This window comes from Clinocottus analis, unplaced genomic scaffold, assembly GCF_023055335.1.
Source record: "Clinocottus analis isolate CAN_PGR_092001 unplaced genomic scaffold, fCliAna1.0.p SCAF_13, whole genome shotgun sequence".
Lineage (NCBI taxonomy): Eukaryota > Metazoa > Chordata > Actinopteri > Perciformes > Cottidae > Clinocottus > Clinocottus analis.
In genome coordinates this window covers 12,597,425-12,617,770 of record NW_027175854.1, presented here as the reverse complement: position 1 = coordinate 12,617,770, position 20,346 = coordinate 12,597,425, and the positions used below count along the sequence as shown (strand labels likewise).

General features: G+C 42.2%; 1 protein-coding gene across 1 annotated transcript in view; it reads left to right on the top strand.

The window, feature by feature from the left end:
- Positions 1-374: 374 nt before the first annotated feature.
- The window catches only part of ror2 (receptor tyrosine kinase-like orphan receptor 2), a 43,706-nt gene continuing 23,734 nt past the window's right edge, over positions 375-20,346 (top strand). The window contains exon 1 of the mRNA XM_068574286.1: positions 375-448. Within this exon, the coding sequence (XP_068430387.1) occupies positions 385-448 (64 nt within the window). The 5' untranslated portion in view covers positions 375-384. The remainder of the gene's footprint in view (positions 449-20,346) is intronic.

Sequence of the window (20,346 nt, the reverse complement as noted above, 5' to 3'; positions counted from 1 at the left end):
CCGTCCCGTCTCTAGATGGGGCCCTATACATAAACGTTACCGTGCGCGCGGGAGTGCGTCCACTCCAGTTTTTCTAAACTCGCCGAGGGGAACTGTATGTGTGTGTGCGCGCGCCCGCGTGCGCGTGTGAGAGAGTTTGGGTGCGAGGAGGGGGAGGAAGATGAACGCGCTCTGGTTCTCCTCTGTGAGCACGCATCTCCGCCGCTCTCCCGCTGCTCCTGGACGCTGCGCGTTCTCTCCGGACCCGGCTGCGGATTTGGAAAAACAAAAAGAAGGATAAGGGTCCAGCGGAGGAAGAGGAGGAAGAAAAAGAAGAAACACAGCTCCTAAAGTCTGGATGAGATAATCTTTTCGTCTCATTTTCTGAGAGAGCAGCCTGGCGCTATGACCCCCCTCCTGAGGAGTTGGATCTGGATGCTGTTCTTGTTTCCAGACCCGGGATGCCACGGTAAGTGCGGCGGGGCGACCACCCGAGTCTCATAGCGCGGCTCAGCAGCCTCATAGTGAGCCTCATAGTGAGCCTCTAGTCAGTCTCTAGTGAGCCTCTAGTCAGTCTCTAGTGAGTCGCTTGTGAGTCTCTAGTAGGTCTCTTGTGCAGCTCAGCAGCGGGACGAGAGGCGAAGTAGCCTTTCTTGATCTTTCTGTCCTCTTTCCTTCCTGAACTTTCAGCTCGGACTCCGCGGGCTCGTGTCAGACACGGCGTCCTGTGCGGAGTTGCGGAGCTTGCGTCCCGTTTGCAGAAAAGAGACTTTCTTTTCACCCCTCACATCATAATAAATACCCCATTCACGCGCACGCGCACATTGCAGCCCCGTGCATAAGTAACTTTGAGCGTATTGGGGAACAGTGGGCATTGTACTTTATTGTCCCGTTGATTTAAAAGCATCTGCTCGCGCACATTTCACAAACACGTCGCAGATGTTTATGGTAACTTTGAGTTAGAGAGAGAGAGAGAGAGAGAGAGAGAGAGAGAGAGAGAGAGAGAGAGAGAGAGAGAGAGAGAGAGAGAGAGAGAGAGAGAGAGTCTTTGGTGTGTGTGTGTGTGTGTGTGGGGGGGGGGGTCTCCCCCTACGTTTATGTGATCACTTAAAGAGCCTTTGTCCTCGTTCAGCTTGTTGACATGTGTTCCTCGCGGGCTGAGTCTCCACAGAGGAAAAGGTGCTGGGTCAGACTTAAAGGGCCACTGTGTCGTTGTCATGTTAATTGACGCATAACTCAGGGGGGCAGGAGGGTCTCGGGTCTTTGTCAGTCATGCTAATTCATTTACAGGGTTGGAGGGATTTCCTGTTTTCAGCTCTGTCTTTGAGGAATCACCATTTGGTATGGAGTGAAGGTGTGTGTGTGTGTGTGTGTGTGTGTGTGTGTGTTCGGGAGGAGGGGGAGGGGGGGGGGGTAAATGATTAGCACCTTTACCCCCCCCCCCCCACACACACACACCCACCCACCTCATACTCTTTGCTCTGCCTGCAGCATTGCTGATCTTACTCTGACCTCATGGCTTTAAACACACCAGTTGAACACAATGCCTTTCTTGTTCTGAGGATGATAACTAATTTCATATTCACACACCGGTACATGTGTCCATCAATGTGTGCATCCCCTTTGTCCTAACACCCCAGTATATACGGTGCATGCCTCAGACGAAGGGTTAAGGCCCTGGGCACAAGGGTTAATATTGGAAAACAATGACTATTAATAGAGTTTACACTTGTTTCACAGTGCTCATGTGAAATTAATGTTTTTCATATGTGGCAATGTATGAAAACAACACATGTGCTTATCCCAAATTATTGTACAGCTTACTTGAAATTCTATGTTGTACATTTCATATAAAAAATATCGTAAACATCACAAATGTTCTGTGGAGTTATCACATGTGTGCCTTTGGGAATCATCCTGCGTGAAATGATCTTCATGTGATGAACATGTCACATTCACACGCTTTTGTTACAGGAACATTGTCTATCTTAAAAAATGGTTAATACTAGCAACATCACATGTTTAAATTGTGTTGTGTGTTTCAAAGTTATCCATCACAATCTCCTCATGTGTGCAAATGACTCATTTGGTATTTTTAAGTGGAGCCTCGTCCGTTGAACGATCTCCCACCTGGCTTGGGTTTGGTGTTTCAAACTTGGTTTTCCTGTCTTTAGGGCAGCCATCGGCTTCCATTCAGAACTAAACAAAATATGAATATAAACATCCTTGAGTTAGGCAATCTTCAGCAGCAGCATCATGTCTGCTTTTAATGTTTCAAGTTTTTGCAAATGAGTTTTCATAGGGAAGTAAATGCAAACCAACAGCTGCCCGAAAGGCATAGAAATACACTCCAAACCGTGAGCCCTCTGACAGACCAAGATGACGTCATCGACAACCACATGCACGTATGATCTGCACGAGTGGAAACAACTAGTGAATAGTCTTCCAATATGAAGACCAACTGCCCACCATCTCCACAGCGCTGGGACTCAGACCACATTGGATTTTTCTTGTCACAAACTGAGAGATGTGCCTGTGATCTTTTGCCTGGCGGTGTCCGCTTCTGGAGGAAGAGAAACAAAAGTCAGAGCTGGAGAAAAGAATAATGACAGTCTTTGGGTGAAACCACTGATTTCTTGGAATGAGAGAGACCCAGTTGTGTCCAGTGCATTTGTAAGTATTTAAAATAATAATCAGCAAGCACTTTGTATCACAAAGAGTATTTTATGCAAAATAACCAGAAAGAGCTGAAAGCCCAGGTGGCAGATGTGAATGAAGTGGAAGCATATTTACTAATGAGCACTCACAGCCATGACTCACCATGTTGGGGTCGGGGGAGAGGCAGAGCCAGAGGGCCTTCCTTTGCTGGGGGGAGGGAGGGTCGCTTAAGTCGCCCCTGTGATCATATTTTAACCAGCTGCATAGTTCAAGTTGAACCTGAAAAAGTCATGGGATCTTTTTTACAGGCTCGGAGACGTTTTAGAAGTCGTTAAAATGTAAAAATCTAAAGAAGTTCATAATGTTCAGTCCAATCCTATAGGTCCACCTCACGCCGGGAACAACGCTGACTTCATCCCCGCTGGGTTGTAAATCTAGTTTTTCAAGTTAATTGTAGCTCAGCAGTCATCTTCACTCCCATAAAACATATTTTCCCAACAAAAAAATTGTGGCTGGTGAAAATTCTGAGTCACTTTGGTAAACCACTGGATGTCCAGCCCTGTCCGGCAAGTCATGGAGACACGAGACAACGTTTCAACTCATATTCGCTGATAATCCCAGTTTGTTGATGTTGAAGTTGATTTTAAATCTTGTTTTTCATGTATGCACAGATGTTTCAGGAAATGTATGGTGATGGAAATTTGCTGATAGTCTTGAAGATTTAATGTGTATGAACCTCAATGTTCCTTCAGCAAAAGAAACCAAGCAGAGAAGGGGCGGGTCTATAATACTGTTCATTCACCAATCAGAGGCTTTACCCGCCCTCTGGCTTTTGACGGATGAAGTTGACAGATTTCTTTATTTAGCCGCAAACTACATTTTGAATAAATGAAAACATTCATAAATGAATCAAATTATTAATAGATGAGTGCAGTTACACTTTTAATGTGACATATTCTCATTTATTGAGAATTTTTGTTCTCATACTGTCTGTGTAAATATACTTATAACACTCGCCCATCTGCTCTGAGTTATGCAAGAGCATTCCCACCAGTTTATTTTTTTGGAGTGTTGCTAATGCCTCTTTTCCTGAAACCATTTTTGAAAGCAGACATAAAACAGCAGGGGAGAGTGATTAATGCAGAGTCTCATTCTTAGTATGAGGAAATAGTACTCATGCTGTTGTAATCAGGTGCCGCTCCAATCAAATTAGACAGAGCTTAATAAATACATCGGTCACTGCGTGGCGGAAACTGTCTGTGGTTGAAGCACTGTATGAACTAATGCTTTTGTTATTTAGCTACAGGCCAGGTGCCGGTGCAACTCACAAACATAAGGAGAGGTGGTTAACTGTTGCATGGCTCACACAGTACAAGCTTTCCCCAAAGTGTTATTGCCCGCACCATTTACTGTATTACACCATGGTTTTACGTCCTGTTCCCCACCAGCGTTTAGCTGCGAAGTGAAGCAATGCATAGTCGGCACTGGACACGCCAGCGGAGTTAGCCAGAGGTCAAACCACTCTTCTGGAGTTTGTGGAAATGTGAGGGAAGTGTTCAGGGCCATGGGGTTTCCCTTCAGCTTTTGGAGCAAGGAGGTTAATACAACACCAAGATGTAAAAACCTTATATTGGGCCAACACGACAGTTCAGTTAGAGTCATGTACAGTGCAATGAAGTCAGAGCGGTCTTTTGTCAAGGACAACACAATGACACGATGTTTCAAGACTAGGTAACCTTAGAAATGAATAAATACCACAAATGTCTTCCTACAAATGAAAACCTGAAACCAAAAGCAATCAAACCCACTTCCACAGCCTAGTAGTATTATAGTTAATGGCTAATGCAAATTAAGGGCACGTGTCCACCTAACGTGTTTTTTGTGGTTCTATGACAGCAGTATTTTGCCGTGTCACCACTCTAACGGTCGTTCTATGCATGTGCATGCATAGAACGATGCATAGAACGATGCATAGAACGATTCACCGCTTACATGCCGGGATGTCCGAATTATCAACCGAGTCGGATCGAGTTATCCAGGCCTGTTAATCGGATCGTAATCGGACTGCAATTATTCGAACAAAGGTGTTTACATGAACGGGATAATTCGATTTCAGTCCGATTAAGCCAGTCATTTGAATGCATGTAACCACAGTCAGGATACGCCTATGATAGTGGCTTGGTCAACCACCTTGTAGCTCTGCCCCTAAAGCATCCCCTACTTTATGGTCTGTTTCACTCTAAATTACCATCATTTACTAAATGAACATCATGCAGTATTGAAGAAGACTTTAAACATGAACTCATGTTTACAATGTTTACTGAGGGAATACATGCAGAGAGAAGTAGAGCCATTTACATTAGATTCTATACAACCTGACTTATTTTTGCAACCATTGGAGTCTCCCCCTGTTGGTCAGTCTCGAGAAAGCAAGTTTAGGCTCTTCCTCGTTGGCATCACTCTTCAGAAGTGAGAGTTGTCGCCTGTTCGCTTGATAGACTATCATTGCCTTTTGTTATCTATCTGTTCTACTATTTATTTGTTTGACTTTGTCAGCACGAACACTAATCTGTATATGCTTGACCTCATAGTTTGTATGGACGGGCTTGGATGTCACTTTTCAATCCGACAGCTGTAATGCAAGAAAGACGATGTGTGTCTAAAAGCTCTTTGTTATAGTCTCTGTGTGTTCATGCGGCCACTTTCCTTATTGAGAACTATCAGAAGAAGACGTTGGCACTCATAAAATAAATGCTATGTGTACACAGGCCTTAAGTAGCTTATGTTGCGTAACAGACACGACCATATGACTCTTTTCTATTTGTGCTATTGTAACATAATGTTTAAGCATCATGTCGCAGATAAACAGTTGAATGTTCTTCTCTCTTTCTGGTTGGCTTCACCGTAGAGGGGCCCAATGCATAACGAGTATTAGCATTATAAAAGAGCTGCTGCAAGTGGCCCATCCCATAGACATTGCATTGACATCATCACACAAGACTCCATGACAATGGAGTCATTTGGGGTTAAGTGCCTAAGGACACATCGACATGGACTAGCAAAGCCGGGGATCGTACGGCCGAGCCTCTGATTGAGGGACGGCCACTGAGCCACAGTGTCCCATGCATAGTATCCCTTTATAGTCGTCAATCAGGTGGCTTGTAATACAACTCTGCAACTACCAGTTATTTTTATTATCACAAGTAAGGATGTGTACTTAAATAATCAGGTTCTATAAAATCTCAGAAAGTCTCAAAAGTCCCAAATTGACATCTTCAAGTCATTTATTTTGTCCAGAAATTTACTCTTACGGCCAACTTGGAAACCAGCAAATGAAATCATTTATCAGAATGTTTTCTATAAAAACCGTTGGAGTGGGTTTTAAAAGTGGAAACTTTAAAGATACACTTTCTAGTATTGTTTTAGTAGCCATGATGCCGACAAACCTTTATTCCAGACCCTGTTCGGACCAGGTATTAACATTCTTTTAGCACTATGTACACAAATGTCTTCTCGCCCACATGGAAGGACCTTCTTTGTTTATTACTCACCCCCACAACAGCTTGTAATTCCTCGTTCACACTACACAACTTTAGCTCTGGTTTCCACTCACCAACAGTTCAGGGAGCTCCCTGATAGAATCCCCAGATCAACGTTGGCTCTGCGCTCGCATATCAGTGTTTGAGCACTTTGTGAGAATGGAAGAGACAAGTCGAATTGTTTGCTGATGCATTGCAGACACTGATATCCAACAGGATACATACCTAGACCTGTTGGTCTGTTGAGGGTTAAAGCAATTGAGTGTGCAAGACCCGAGTTGAGCCTGAGATTACGGTTATTAATTACAGTATTTTATCAGTTTTTCCCCCCAAATGTCATCTTTTAATATTACTGTTTTATCTGTCCCATCACAAGTTTCATACCTGAGCTTCTTCAGCCAGTGCTAGTGCTCAGTCCCCCCGACTGCAACAGAGTGAGCTTTGTTGCACTTGCAGCTAATTGCTGGCTGGTGACAAGCACTCAAAGGAGTGTGAAACAGCGTGAGGAAGGCTGCAGGGTGCTATTGTGTTGCTATACACAGAGCTGCACCACAACACAAGGAGCCAGACCTTTGGTATTCGTACATTTGCAGATGTAATTGAGTGATGACTGACACAACTAGATCACTGGGGGCCAGATGCACCAAACTCTTTATAGATCCCCTACTAAAACTTTGTGAACACAGATCTTTTTGTCAGATTTATAAACTTATAAAATTACTTTTGATGTGGCACCACAAACAAACCTAAACAAACAACATTTTACAACCATACCTCATCATATGCAGCGAACTCAGCTGAAACTGTGTATACTGGTCTGAAGTCTGCGTGAGGTGTGCACATTTCTCTTTTAGAATTACCTGAGTGTAAAATGCTGTATCGTGCATGAACACATTGCAAATACATCTGGCTTCCATTCATCCAAGCACTTTATGACAATAGAGACAATATGACTCCAATATCACTCAATGGTATGTGGGATACACATCACAGCTTAGCCCCAGAATGCATTGCAATGCCACTGGCCCAGAAACACTTTGACAAGAATGTGTATTACAAAAGAAACTGCTGCACAGTTAAAGCCACTAGTATGCTTCCTTTCATTTGTGCATGAAATAAATAAATAACATTATTAATCAGAAGTAAAAAGCATAGCGATAACCACAGTATCTGGCCACAATGATCACCTGGAAAACACAGTCACACTGAGCAGCTTTTCCCACAGTTTCCTTTATTTGTGAGGCGACAACGCCGAGAGAAAGGGCTAACAGGAAGCGTGCTGCTGTCTTTGGTCTGGTACTCGTTATATTCCTGGATCTGGGATTAATTAGAGCAATGCCAGGCATTCCCATGGACAGGGCTCTGTGTGAACGGACTCGTTGACAGGGGAGAACAAAAGTGGTGTGTTTAGGACACATTAGTCAGCCGGCTTTTGGTACAAACCGCCTGTTTACTTGGTGATCGGCTGTTAAAAAAATCAGAGCTAGGTTTTTAATGAAACTGTACCAGTGCTGCAGCTGCAAAGACTACATTTATATCATTCATATCATTGATGGCCTCAACTTGATTGCATTTTGAAAAGAAACCAAACGGGTAGACTGTGAACATATGCTGCTAATTACTGGATTGAGTAAGCAGAAACAGAAGAGGAGGCCCACTCGTTTGTAGGAGGAAAGCAGTATGACTGGTTTGACTATGGAAGCCTTCTCTAATGCTTCGTGGTGTGATGTCTGTGTTCATGTGTGGAGGGGAATCAGGACGGACATTTTGCTGAAGAGGTGAACAGAGAGAAGGAGGAACAACTTACAGATGAAAACAAATAATAGCACAGCAGGAAGTTGAGACAGTTTTTCTGGCGGTCTTTACAAGATGAGGCTGTTTGAGCGACAGGAGCTAAAGATAAGGATGCATTCTTCAACAAGTCTGCTTTCATGTAGATGTGGCCAGCTCACGGGTCGGGAGGAGGATTTAGTGAGCCATAAACTCAGAAAAAAACATAAAATGTGTCAGGAAGGTTTTTTATTAGAATGCCTGTATGTGTAGGCAAGGTGAGAAACTGGTCTTCCAAGTGCAGGGTAAACCATCGAGAAGTAGACACCAGTACAGCATATATAGATGCATGTGTTCTCTGTGACACTCACAGGTTTCTGAACAGAGGCTCTGAAGCTCAAAGTGGGCGGCTCCGGCCATGGCCATCTTGGCAGTAATGAGTGACACGGCCTACTAAAATGGGCAAAGAGGAGGATCTAGTTGAGCTGAGGCAGGCCGCGTGATGGAATCATGGCAGCTAACAACCCGGTACGGCATCCTTTGCCATTTAAAGCGGTTGTCAAGTATGAGGAAATAAGATATAGACAAAAGCTTTTGGTACAAAGATGCATACATGTTTGTTTCTGCTGTAAAGTTGGGCATTTTAACACTATGGTTTAATGCGATTGGAGTGTTTGGTGCCATGTTCAAATGTCTATTTGAAGAACTGCAGTTGTTGGCAATTAATTCCGCATCGGCTCCATTTCTAAGATTGCAGCTTGATGGAAACAAGGAGGCACAAGCATATGCTCAGTAGGCGCAATACACAATCCTGCCAATGCTTCACACTGTCACTACTGATCCTCGCAGCCAAGTGCCGACAACGACAGGTGAGAAGAGGAAGTTAGCATACAAAGATGCTGTGTTCCAAATACTACAGACTACTTCAAAATCACCATTGCAAAATTTTAGAAGTTATTATCCACCCGGCCCCCCATCACTGCATTGAGTTTTCTATTCTCCATGCAAGCTGAGGATACGATCCATGCACATGAAAGATATTCCAAGCAAACGTTTGTCTGTTTACAAGATCAGGCCTGTAATTAGTGATGAATAAATGCCGCCCCTTCATTTCATCAATGTCAGCGTGTTGGCACAGCGGCCTATAGAAAGTAGATCCTGATCCGACTCGCTTGCTGTTGGGAAGGTGTGAGGAGAGGAAGCTTCAAACGCGGTTCCAACATCCGACGAGCACTTTTCTGCTCCAGCAGACTGGCTGCAAAAGCTGCGTTGATGCATTTTGGCAGCGATACCTTCACAGTGGTCTTTTTGTTCATATTTTGATTCCACAGCAGACTCCTGCGTGTGTTTCTATGACAGTCCTATTGGAAGCGTGGCCGACACACTGTCCGCTTTCATGCTTATGCTCAGCGGGTCGATTGGTGCAGGGGAGGGGACGTGACACCAAAGGATTTCCGTCCATACTAACATGCCTGAAAACGAATATCACATGACTATTCACATGCACTTTGCAAGTAAAAAAATAAATAAATAAAAGAGACAGAAATGAGTTCAATAAAAAGTTCAATAAAACCTGCCTATGAGAGGATAATCACCATACTGTACACGTTCTACAATATTCTATGAATATAACAAGTTCATACAAAGGAACAGGTGAACTTTTTCCACTTATGGACTCTACCAGAAGGGAGATTGTTTGCTTGCTTACAGAAAATACTACAATAATAAAAAGTCGGGCTTGATACTTAAGATCTTCCTCATTAAACTCAAACAGAGATTTAGTGGGAAAGAAATTTCAGTTAAGAGGCTGCAGGTCACTTTCTCTCTCTCTCTCTCTCTCTCTCTCTCTCTCTCTCTCTCTCTTTCTCACACACACACGCGCACACACACACACACACACACACACACACACACACACACACACACACACACACACACACACACACACACACACATTGAATGTACTTTTTAAGGAAAACCTTTTTACTAGATCTATTAAATTTGATCAAAACAGTTCTCTCAGTCGTGGCTCTGCTGGAGCCTGACGTCTCTGTCGTACTGGGGAGCACTTGTACTTTTCTTCCTTTACAGTTTCTTTGAGAACTTCACAATAGTTGCAGAACAATATAATCATTAATACGAAAAGGAAAGTCCTCAAATTTTTGACCAGCGCCTTCCTCAAACATCCGCTCCATAGGTCTGATAACGGGGGAAGAGGTTCAGCCGTCTCTGGTGCTCTGGATGGAGTTGTCTCTCCCGTCTGTTTAGGGAGGAACTTTTAAACGGGAGCTACATTTTCTGCCAGTGTCTCTTATGAGTAAATTGAGACTGAATTCAAAGAGTATTAAGGGTTTTGATGTCTTTGCGAATTAGAGCGGCTGCATATGATGGAAAAACGTGCAGACGTGTTCTGCAGCAGACAAAACACACGTCATAGGTCACAGGCCCTCCAGTGTGTTGGGCGGTTTTATCAGTTGTTTGGTTAGGAAGTCGGCCAGTTCACCTCTTGAACTGTGTTACATAAATTGTATAGTCTGCTAAGTGAGGGAGAGCCCCGCCTCTTTCCAACCCCTCGACACACACTCAGAGGTCAAAGGTCCGGGAAAGCCCTCGTGAAGCTACCAGGCCTTTTGTGTCTTAGTTTGTACGTGTAAGACGTTTTGTCACAACAGTAATTTATCAAGAACATCTTGTTGTGGAAAAATGGAAAGTCACATTGTTTCTCCGTGTGTGTCCTAGAAGAGGAAGAGGTTGTGTATGTGTTTCTCTCCAACATGAGCCTGGCCATCGCCTTGTTGGATTCAGAGTTATCTGGAGCCACAGGCAGCGTTTTTGAGTCTGTTCATAATTATCCTGTTAAAGTGTCCCAGGATGTGTTCTCATGTTTAATGGTGCATTCTTCTCTACCTGTGTAACAGTCTTCAGAGCGGCTTTTTTGTATTTATATAGGTGATATTTGATTCTGGATCCTTCTCACATTCTTTCTTAACTCAATTATTAGAAACAGGATTACAGCTTTGCACAATGTGTCCAGGATCCTGGATTATTCCATATTAAAGCAAATTGCTGATGTCAGGGAAAGCCTTTCATCTCCACAACGTGGTTCTTATAGGAAACCAAGAAACCCAGCCGTGTGTTCAGCCTCAAAGTGATGCAGTTCTCATGTGAAAGCATTGAGAAAGAAGTTTCATCTTTATTTATAGTTATTTTTTCATCAACATGTGGTGACCCCACAACCCCTGCATCTGTATAGCAATCTGGCATGTGCACATATGTGTGTGTTGTATATTAATACTGTGTGTCTTTAAAGGGAGTTAAAGACCACTGGATTTGACTTGGACTGTAGAAAATGCTGCCTTTTGCCACCTTAACTTCGTAACTTCCCTTTAAAGGGAATCCACACTGTTCAATTCTGTGCAGCAACAACGGTGCTCAGTGGAATAACAAAACAGGAGTAAACTTGATTTTTTGTTTTTGTTTTGGGCGATATGACAATATGAATTTCATATCATTTATATTTGATAGCTATCACTGTACCATCGGTGTTAGACCCATGTGCTTTATTGTCACACTGCAATTGTACACGTATTTTACATTGATGTGATGAAGTACTTTGATTTGTGATTCATTGTTTTTGTTGTTGTTTTTTTTTCAACCAAAAACACGTTCCTGTTTGTTTTTTTAGTTTTTTTCTATTTTTTTAATTTTTATTTCGATAGACATATAGCAGCAAAAATGCATTTTAACTGAAACATCCATTGTTTTCTATCCTTTTTTTGTTTTTTTTACACATACAATCATACAACATACCCCTCCCACCCACCCCGCCCACTGGTACACCCACCTAAAGAACAGGAAAATATATACATAGGAATAAATAAAGAAATAAAAAAACAAAGAGGTCATCTCATTTCGCCGAGCTAGACGTCCACACATACACGCACCCAAACGCACATATCTCCATACTCCTACGTACATCTGCACGTAGACATACCTGTTTCACTCCACACGGCAAACAGTCATCACATCTCACTAACATATCTATAAACTAAGTGATAACAGGTTTGGTCGATTATTGATTATTGCCTATTATTCCCAGCAGACAAGTTGATACATGAACAAGAGAAACAAACAAAAGAAGAGAGAAAAAAATGAATGAATGAATGAATTAAAATAAAAATAAAAATAAATAAAAGTATATATATGTATACATACACACATACACATAGACACACACACACATATATATATATATATATATATATATATATATATATATATATATATATATATATATATATATATATATATATATATATACACATATACACATATATCATATATATATATATATATATATATATATATATATATATATATATATATATATATACATACATATTTTAAAATAATAATAAATAAGTAAATAAAAAATTATGTCTGTTGAGCTCCTAATGATTTAGGGACTATACCAAAGGGTATTGCTAGGAGGTATCAGGCATAGTTCTGAGTTTCTTTAAGAACGTCAAAACCGGGTCCCAGGTGGAAAAGAATTTGTCCCTTGACCCCCTTAGCGAGTATTTTACTTTCTCTAGATGGATAAATTGCATCAGGTCACCAAACCACATAGATGTCTTGAGTTAAAGATTGTAGACCAGTATGATGTCAGAGCAGGTCATGACCAGAACATATGAGATAAGTGGACTGGGGTGTGCTGGCATCTGTTGCAACTAGCATCCAAATTGGGGTATATTTTAGCTAATCTTGCTTTTGAAAAGTGAGCTCGATGCAGAACTTTAAATTGGATGATGCCGAGTTTTGCACAAGAAGAGCTGTCATTCATTCTTTGTAGAGCACAGTTCCACATGTCTTATTCTATGTTACCCCCTAGCTCACCTTCCCAGTCCGCTTTTATCTTTGCCAAGGTAATATTTTTAAGAGATGATATACAGTCATGTATTCTTGAGATTAGCCACTTTGAGTCATATGGAAATTCGAGCATATCATCTAAACCTGGCACTGAACAGATGTTAGGAAAATTGGGATCTTGACACTTCAGGAAGTGGCGGACTTGGAAATTTCTAAACAAACTCGACCGAGGAAGATTAAATGTGTATTGGTTATTTTATTAAACCATTTTGCATTTATATATTGCACCCTATTTATTCATATCATGATATATCATATACTATACATAGTTTTCATTTGATTCTTATCGCTCACTTTGCCCACACGTATGAATAATAAAATGTTAATGGCTTTTCAAAATGGATCGCTCGTTTAGAGACAAAACGTGTTGAATAATTAGCGGTTGCCTTAAGTGTGCTCCCAGGTGTTGGTTAGTGTTCCTGCATGTGAAAGCCTCAGTGTCTCCAGAGGGAGCTGAGTGACGTCCGCAGGTGAGTCAGTGCTGGTTAAAGACGTTGAGACTAACGGAGGCGTGTGCACGCTCTCGGTGCACGTTGGGGTTTGTGTTGCTGCACCAGACAACACACACTGACACACTCTTCCACTCAGGCGTTCACATTGTTGAACTCACTGATTTCACTTGCCACTACTAGTTAAAGTTTTACTCTTTACATGAATAAATAAGTCATGAATTCATGTTAATAGGCATGGTTGTGTGCATCTCCCTGTGGCCAGCTGTGTGACTGATAACCAGTTGAAATACCAAGGAAACCTCAAAGTCAGTCTGTTCAGTGGACACGTTGAATTGATTTACTCTATTCATGTATTATTAGTCTTACATGTGGCTGTAGTGAAACATGCTTGTTCATACAGAATGAAGGACGTGTGTGGTTTGATGCTCTGGCCAGCAGGAAGACTATCCATCCAAAGTGGTGCAGACAAAAGAGACAGGTCACGTTTTGTGACTTTGATTATTCCGTTGATATTGAAGCATATTCTTTTTCATGGAGCCAGACAAGGAAAACATGCTCCAGTAAGAGGTGGTTGGCCTTCGCTGTCTGCCATTGGTCCATGGAAATATGTTAACAGCAGGGTTGTCAAACTAATAGCCTGTCCCTCCTCCTACAGCAGATGCTTTGTTAATCATAGCTCAGACACGGGGGCCGAGGAGGAAGAGGGCAGAAGAAAATGGGAGCCGAGTTTTGCAGTTTGTTCACAACTAAATCTCTAAATGTAATATTTTGCCATGGCTCCACATTCCTGCTCTTCCCGCAGACTGTTTGGGAGAAGGAAAGAATGACTAAGAGCTGCTTTTGAACAAAGATAAACAGTTGATACAGCTTTGTTTTACATGATTCCAAAAGCTTGTTTTCTTCATGGCTGACCCTAGCTTTCCTGGTATGCAGAGGCTTATCAGAAAGCCAATAAAATGCAAATGACTCCACTCTTCCCCGTCACAACCTTCGGTCTCATTTATTGTCTTGTCTTTGAGCTCCAAATGGCCAAATATTTGAGAGGAAGTGCCTCCCTTTTTTATGAGATAGCTATTGTTGTTGTAACTCAGTCACGGGGATGGAGTTACTCCTGTGTAAGCGGCCGCCATGATGAGGGCCTGCGAGGTGGGAAAACAGCTTCAGAGCCAGTAAAAGGGGGAATTATGTTGCAGGCAGGACCCGATACCATCTAGAGTGCCATGATACAGTCATTATGTCTGAAAGACTGTACACTTGCGACTTTTGTGTCTAGATGATCGGAGCGATGGAGCCCGCGTGACAAAAGTGGTCCCATCTGGACGTGGTTTGTGCTTGAAAGGAACTTCTCTATGGAACTCGCTGTACAGCTGCAGAAAAACAACGTACTCGGTGCATGTTCGGCAAGTTAATTAAGCATTTCTCTCGTTTGACATTTATCATAGAGAGTAACAGAGAACTTAAGACTTGGGTATGCTTAAAAAGAATGTGGGCGTGCCCCTCCGACATTGGAAAGGTGTGCAGAGGCTTTCAGAAGATGTTTTGACAATCCTAAAAAAAACACAACCAACAAAAAGACCTGCAAACATTAGCCAAATCAGTCTACTGAAGTAAGGAAAACGCAACTATGAACAGAACTGCCTTGAAACGGCCATAACTTTCCTTCACAGCACCGTCTCTCTCTCTCTCTCTCTGTCTGTCTCTCTCTCTCTCTCTCTCTCTCTCTCTCTCTCTCTCTCTCTCTCTCTCTCTCTCTCTCTTCCTCTGCAGCTCGCCCTCTCAGCTTCCTTGCGCAATCTCCCTCTCTTTTTCTCTGCGTCTTTTTTTTCAGCGAGTCACAAAGTGGCAACACGGCCCAACTGTACTTTTCATGTGATCTAACAAAGAGGAATGCTTCACACGAGCTTCCCTATGTGTGTTCGACTCTCATCAACATTCATCCCTGGAATCTTCACCCGAAGGTCCTTGTCTCTGTGATGGAAATGCAATGAGTTCCTCAAAAAGTGGGCTTTAGTCCACTTTACCCCTCACGGGAAGGCCACGGTAAAGTGGACCCACAAACAAATGTTTGTGGGTCCACCTGTTGAATGTAAATTCAATATTTTAATGGTTGTTTTTTTGGTCATCCTAAATGCAAAGTCACATGAAAGAAATAAAAACAATTGTGTGAGGGTGCGGTAGAAACCTATAATGTTTAATATACAAAGAAAACACAGAAAAGATACAAAAGATAATGTATTAACATCCAAAAATCCCCAGTACATTTTAAAAGTTAGCCTTTAAATATGTCCTGTATAAAATAAGTGTCGGAGATAGTTTAAAGAAAGACATGCAGAGAGGCAGGAGTGATTGCATATTTACAGAATGTTTCTAAGAGTGATCACTTCTTTTCTAAATGTTTTTTTTATTCAGCAGAACATTTCTCTCTCTTACTGTACACAGATGTGACATTGAGGAACATTAAATATACATTTAAGATAACTACATAAATACAAGATAACTCTGACCACGGGATGTTTTAAACACAGGGAGATGAAGGTTCTGAGCCTGACACGTTATGGTTGTTATACTGAAGGAGTATCCGAAAGATGACTTCATCCTCCAAAGGCTGTGAAACCAAAGTAAAAAGCCGAAAGAGACTAAACGTAAACTCTACAGGATGCCGATCCTTTCTCTTTGCACTCTTTTAAATATAGTGACTAGTGCTAAAATGATTATGCAGGGACTTGTCTGGCTATTTAACAAGGTCACAGAAGGTCATGACTGGTAACATTGCTCACACACTGATGCAATACAGCTAAAGCACTGCTTCCAATTGGATTAGAGGGACAAACACTCAAACCAAAAAACTAAACGAAAGCTGAGTGATTTGTCAATTGTTAACTCCTCTAAATGTTGTCCTTTCACTTGTTTTAGTCATCTTTAGCCGTCACTTGCATACAAATTGCCAGCATTAGGACTCTCCTGCTGCCGACTGCAACACCGATATGTGGTTCACATGGTGACGTCATCAGATCACAGATCAGCTCCGGCCCGTTACACACATTAGTTTGTGTTGTTTGGAGACATACCTGTCATCGGAAACTAGCCTTTAGGCCTGCATTAATCCATATTGTTATTAAACGGCTTCTCTGTCAATTTCATATACTGACATAAGTTGGAGGGTAAAATCATTTGTTTTGAGGTCCATAAAGCGCCTCCTGCTGAGGGGCGCTTCATCACACGTTCCATCATGAAAGGGCCCAAGTGTCTTTTCCTAAACCTCACTCAGTGTCGTATATTGACACGGCATCCCTGACCCGTCTTAAAGTGAAGCAAGAAGGAGATCTAGAGCATCATAGTTTGAAATTGAAGCACTGACCACGCTTCAGTACTAGATGCTAAACAAAGGATGATGGCTGTCTATCAGTCAGCTTGTTTTGATGTTTTTCTGCCTTCCTGTGGTCAGGAAACTATTAAAGCTTGCTATTTTTCATGGAGTCAGTTTAAAATATCAGTCCCAAACATGCCTAATAGCAGATAATGCCTCTGAGATTCATGAACAGTCAGTGTGTTATAGTTAAGGAGTATCCGAAAGATGACTTCATCCTTAAAGTAGGAGTTAATTTATGACATATTTCTTTTATTTGACCCGTTTTATGTTAGCGCCACAAAGCCAGTGAGTGCATGGTATGTAGCTTCAGGGCAGTCTGGGTTGTTTTCACCAGAGGTCACCACCAGATACACTGACCCCTAGCTTTTTATGAGGGTCATAATTTCAGGGCCCCGTCCGTCTCTTCTTTCACATTGAAGAGAAGCTGTGAGTTGGACAAGACAGGTTAGTCATCTGTGGAAACACTTTACATTCAGCGTGCACACCCTTCCACCACTTAGTGCCACCTTGAGCCAAAATATTAGGAATCTACATTTTGTTTTGTGCAACCAAACTGAACGTTAAACAAAACATGCATGAAAAGAAGTACTTGGAGGAGAATCCAGTGGCGTCCGTTGGTACCGATAGCATTATTATAAAACTTCAAAACAGTGGTGTGTTTCTTCCTTTTTAAGACAGTAGTTATCTGTGTAACCGAGGAGCCCCTGAATAACTCCCATGGCAGAAAACTGAGAGGCTGACAAGGGTGAGAGAGACAGAGGAGGCACACAGCGTCTCTGAATTGGATATCTAGGAGAGGGAGGTTGACCAGGACTTGACTTGTTTAGACTGGGGAGATAATGCGCGCTCCCCCCCAGCCACACTGAGACCAGAGCAATGTGTACGGACTCTGAACGGCATCAGGTCAAGTGCCAGATCAGCAGATAGAATGCAATTGATTGTGCCGATACTTTTAGAGCAGGAAGCAAAGTGAGAGCAATTAAAAGTGAATAAAGACAGTCTTTCACACAGTACGAGTGAGGGCTGTAGAGGCTGCATCAGTGTCGAACCATTTCTACTCTGTATCACTAAACATCAACGTCACAAAGCCTGAGCACTTTGATGTGGCTCAAGGTGAAAACACATCTCTTTCTCTAACTTTTAGCCTCCGTTCACACAATTGGTTGGTTTCTAATATTGTATTTAACAAGATGTGTCCACCAATAACTTTCTGAAGACTTATTACAATGTTACTCCCTGTGTTTCCACTGTATTCTACCGACTGCAGTGGGACTATTTTGTGTCATATACAATTCATATACCTACTTTTATCCCGCAAGAGTTGACTGCGCTGTATTCCCACTTCTGTCAATGTTCTGGTAAACCTTTTGGTTTGTGTTAACTGCTGCTCCTTCTGAATGGCCCCCTCTCATCAAATACCAACGGGTCCTGGGCTGGTCGGTTTGAATAAGCGTTCTCTTCTCTTTTTCTTCTCTTTTAAAGTTTCCATACATATGCAGGAGTAAAATACTGATTACTTTTGTTGCATTTGTTCGAGCCTCGTGATACAATGTCACACATCTGCCTTACCAGCCACTAATAGCAGCAGTAACTAATAGTACACATTGTCACCATGAGTTGTCAAAATATTGATAATCACATATAAAACACTATTGATTTTTCATTTAGAAGGGACACAGTGTCAAAAAGTAGTGCCATACAGTTGGAAATTAAATGAAAATCCAAATCCAACTTGTCCCACCTTTCACCAGTTTTCCTCAACTAAGATTTGTAGAATTGAACTCCTGTACCGTTATAAGGACAGGGTATCAGTACCGCATCAATTGACATAACCCAGTAGCTACAATGTAGTAATTTAGCTTTTCCACATAGAGACGTCGGAGACAGGAGCTAGCAGCTAACATTGCCAACATCGCTAACAGTGACAACGGTGCTGAGCGTTTAAACCTGGCGGGGAACAGGGCTACTCTTCCACAACAACACCATCGTCAGTCGTAGACTCACACACAGCTACCATTCACATGACAGGAAATCCTGCATATATCCATATCACTTTCAGGGTATTGATATTCATAAAGGCATTATTATATTATTGTATTTGCTTGTATCAGCCAGTAACATCATGATGCCTGAAAAGTAGCCCTTCCTTTAAGAGACGTTTGTAAAAGTCCAGCCTGCTTTCTGTGAGCCGTTAAATCAACACTCGCAGAAAACTCAAGGAAAAGGTTGGAAGTGGGGGGCAGAAAATGTGGAGTGGTGGAGGATGGGGAGTGACAGAGACAAAGGTTAGAGGACTGAGAGGACACACACACATGGATACACACACACATACACAGACACGCAGTTTGAACAGGAGAGGGAAGGAAAGTGTTGAGGTGTGCCAGAGGGCCCTCTGTCAAAACCCCAGTAGATGGAGTCGTGGCCTGGCCTCTCAGCTCTCAAAGGGCCCTTTCATGGTGGAGGCAGCAGGCTGGAGGAATGCAGCAGCCAGCGGTCGTATTCAGCCTCAGATGGAAAAGCATCCCATTGCCCCCAATCCCTTATTTTCCAAGGCTGTGGATACATGTACTCCATCACAGCCACTGTTTTGTGACGCCTGTTACTAGGCTTTAGGAAGCTCAGCTCAGATCTTGTGTGTCTTTCTGTCAACAGTGTGACAAAAAATGTTTACTATACGACAAAAGACTATACTTAACTGCTTTGTGGGGTGCTTGGTATATATGTGGGCTCAATAGCGTGGTCATAGGACAACAAACGTCATAGAGATGCTTATTTAAATTGAGTGCGGCAGCAGAAGAAAGTTAGGTGTACCTTTGTTATAATTATTATAAGTCTTTACTGACCCAAAGACTGTATTACGCCTCGTTTGTATCATTTCTTTCATTTAATTAAGTTCTCAACTCTATGGTATTCCTCAAACTATTTATCCATAACACTGATAATGATGTCCTTTCTCAAAGAAGTGTACATGGTTAAACAGTTATAGTTATATTATGCTGGATGCAAGTGATAGCGGGCTGTGTTTTCCTGTTTGGCTTCATGGTGGGGCTGTTGTCTCAATGTTACTGTGAATAATAATGAATACATTTCATTTATAAACACACTCTTCTTTCAGAAGAAACTGTGCCAGAGAGCCAACCCATAGTAAAATAAATAAAAACAGTTAAACCATTGTTAAAGCAACCCCTAAAAATACGAAAAAGAGCTTAAAATGAATCAGCTCAAGGTAAAAAATGCCTTTCTGAATTAAAGGTTTTCAGGCCAATCCTAAAAGAGTTCAGAGTCTGAGTTGCCCTCAGGTGGTGGGGGAGACCAGAGGCGGGGCGCTGCCGAGCAAAAGCCGGTCGCCCCATGGTGCGGCGCTTGGTGTTGGGGAACCGGAGGAGAGAGCGGTTTGTAGATCTAAGTGTGGGATCTAAGTGTTCACCCCAAACCCAAAGGTTTGGGGTGTAATGAGTTCTTGTAGGTAGCGAAGTGCATGTCTATTTATGCATTTATGGGTGAGTAGCAGGACTTTGTAGTTAACCCGCAATGACACAGGGAGCCAGTGTAGTGAAGGCAGAATAGGTGTTATGTGCTCATATTTCCAGACTTTCTTCAGGATCCTTGCAGCGCTATTTTGAATCTATTGTAGTAGAATAAATACAGA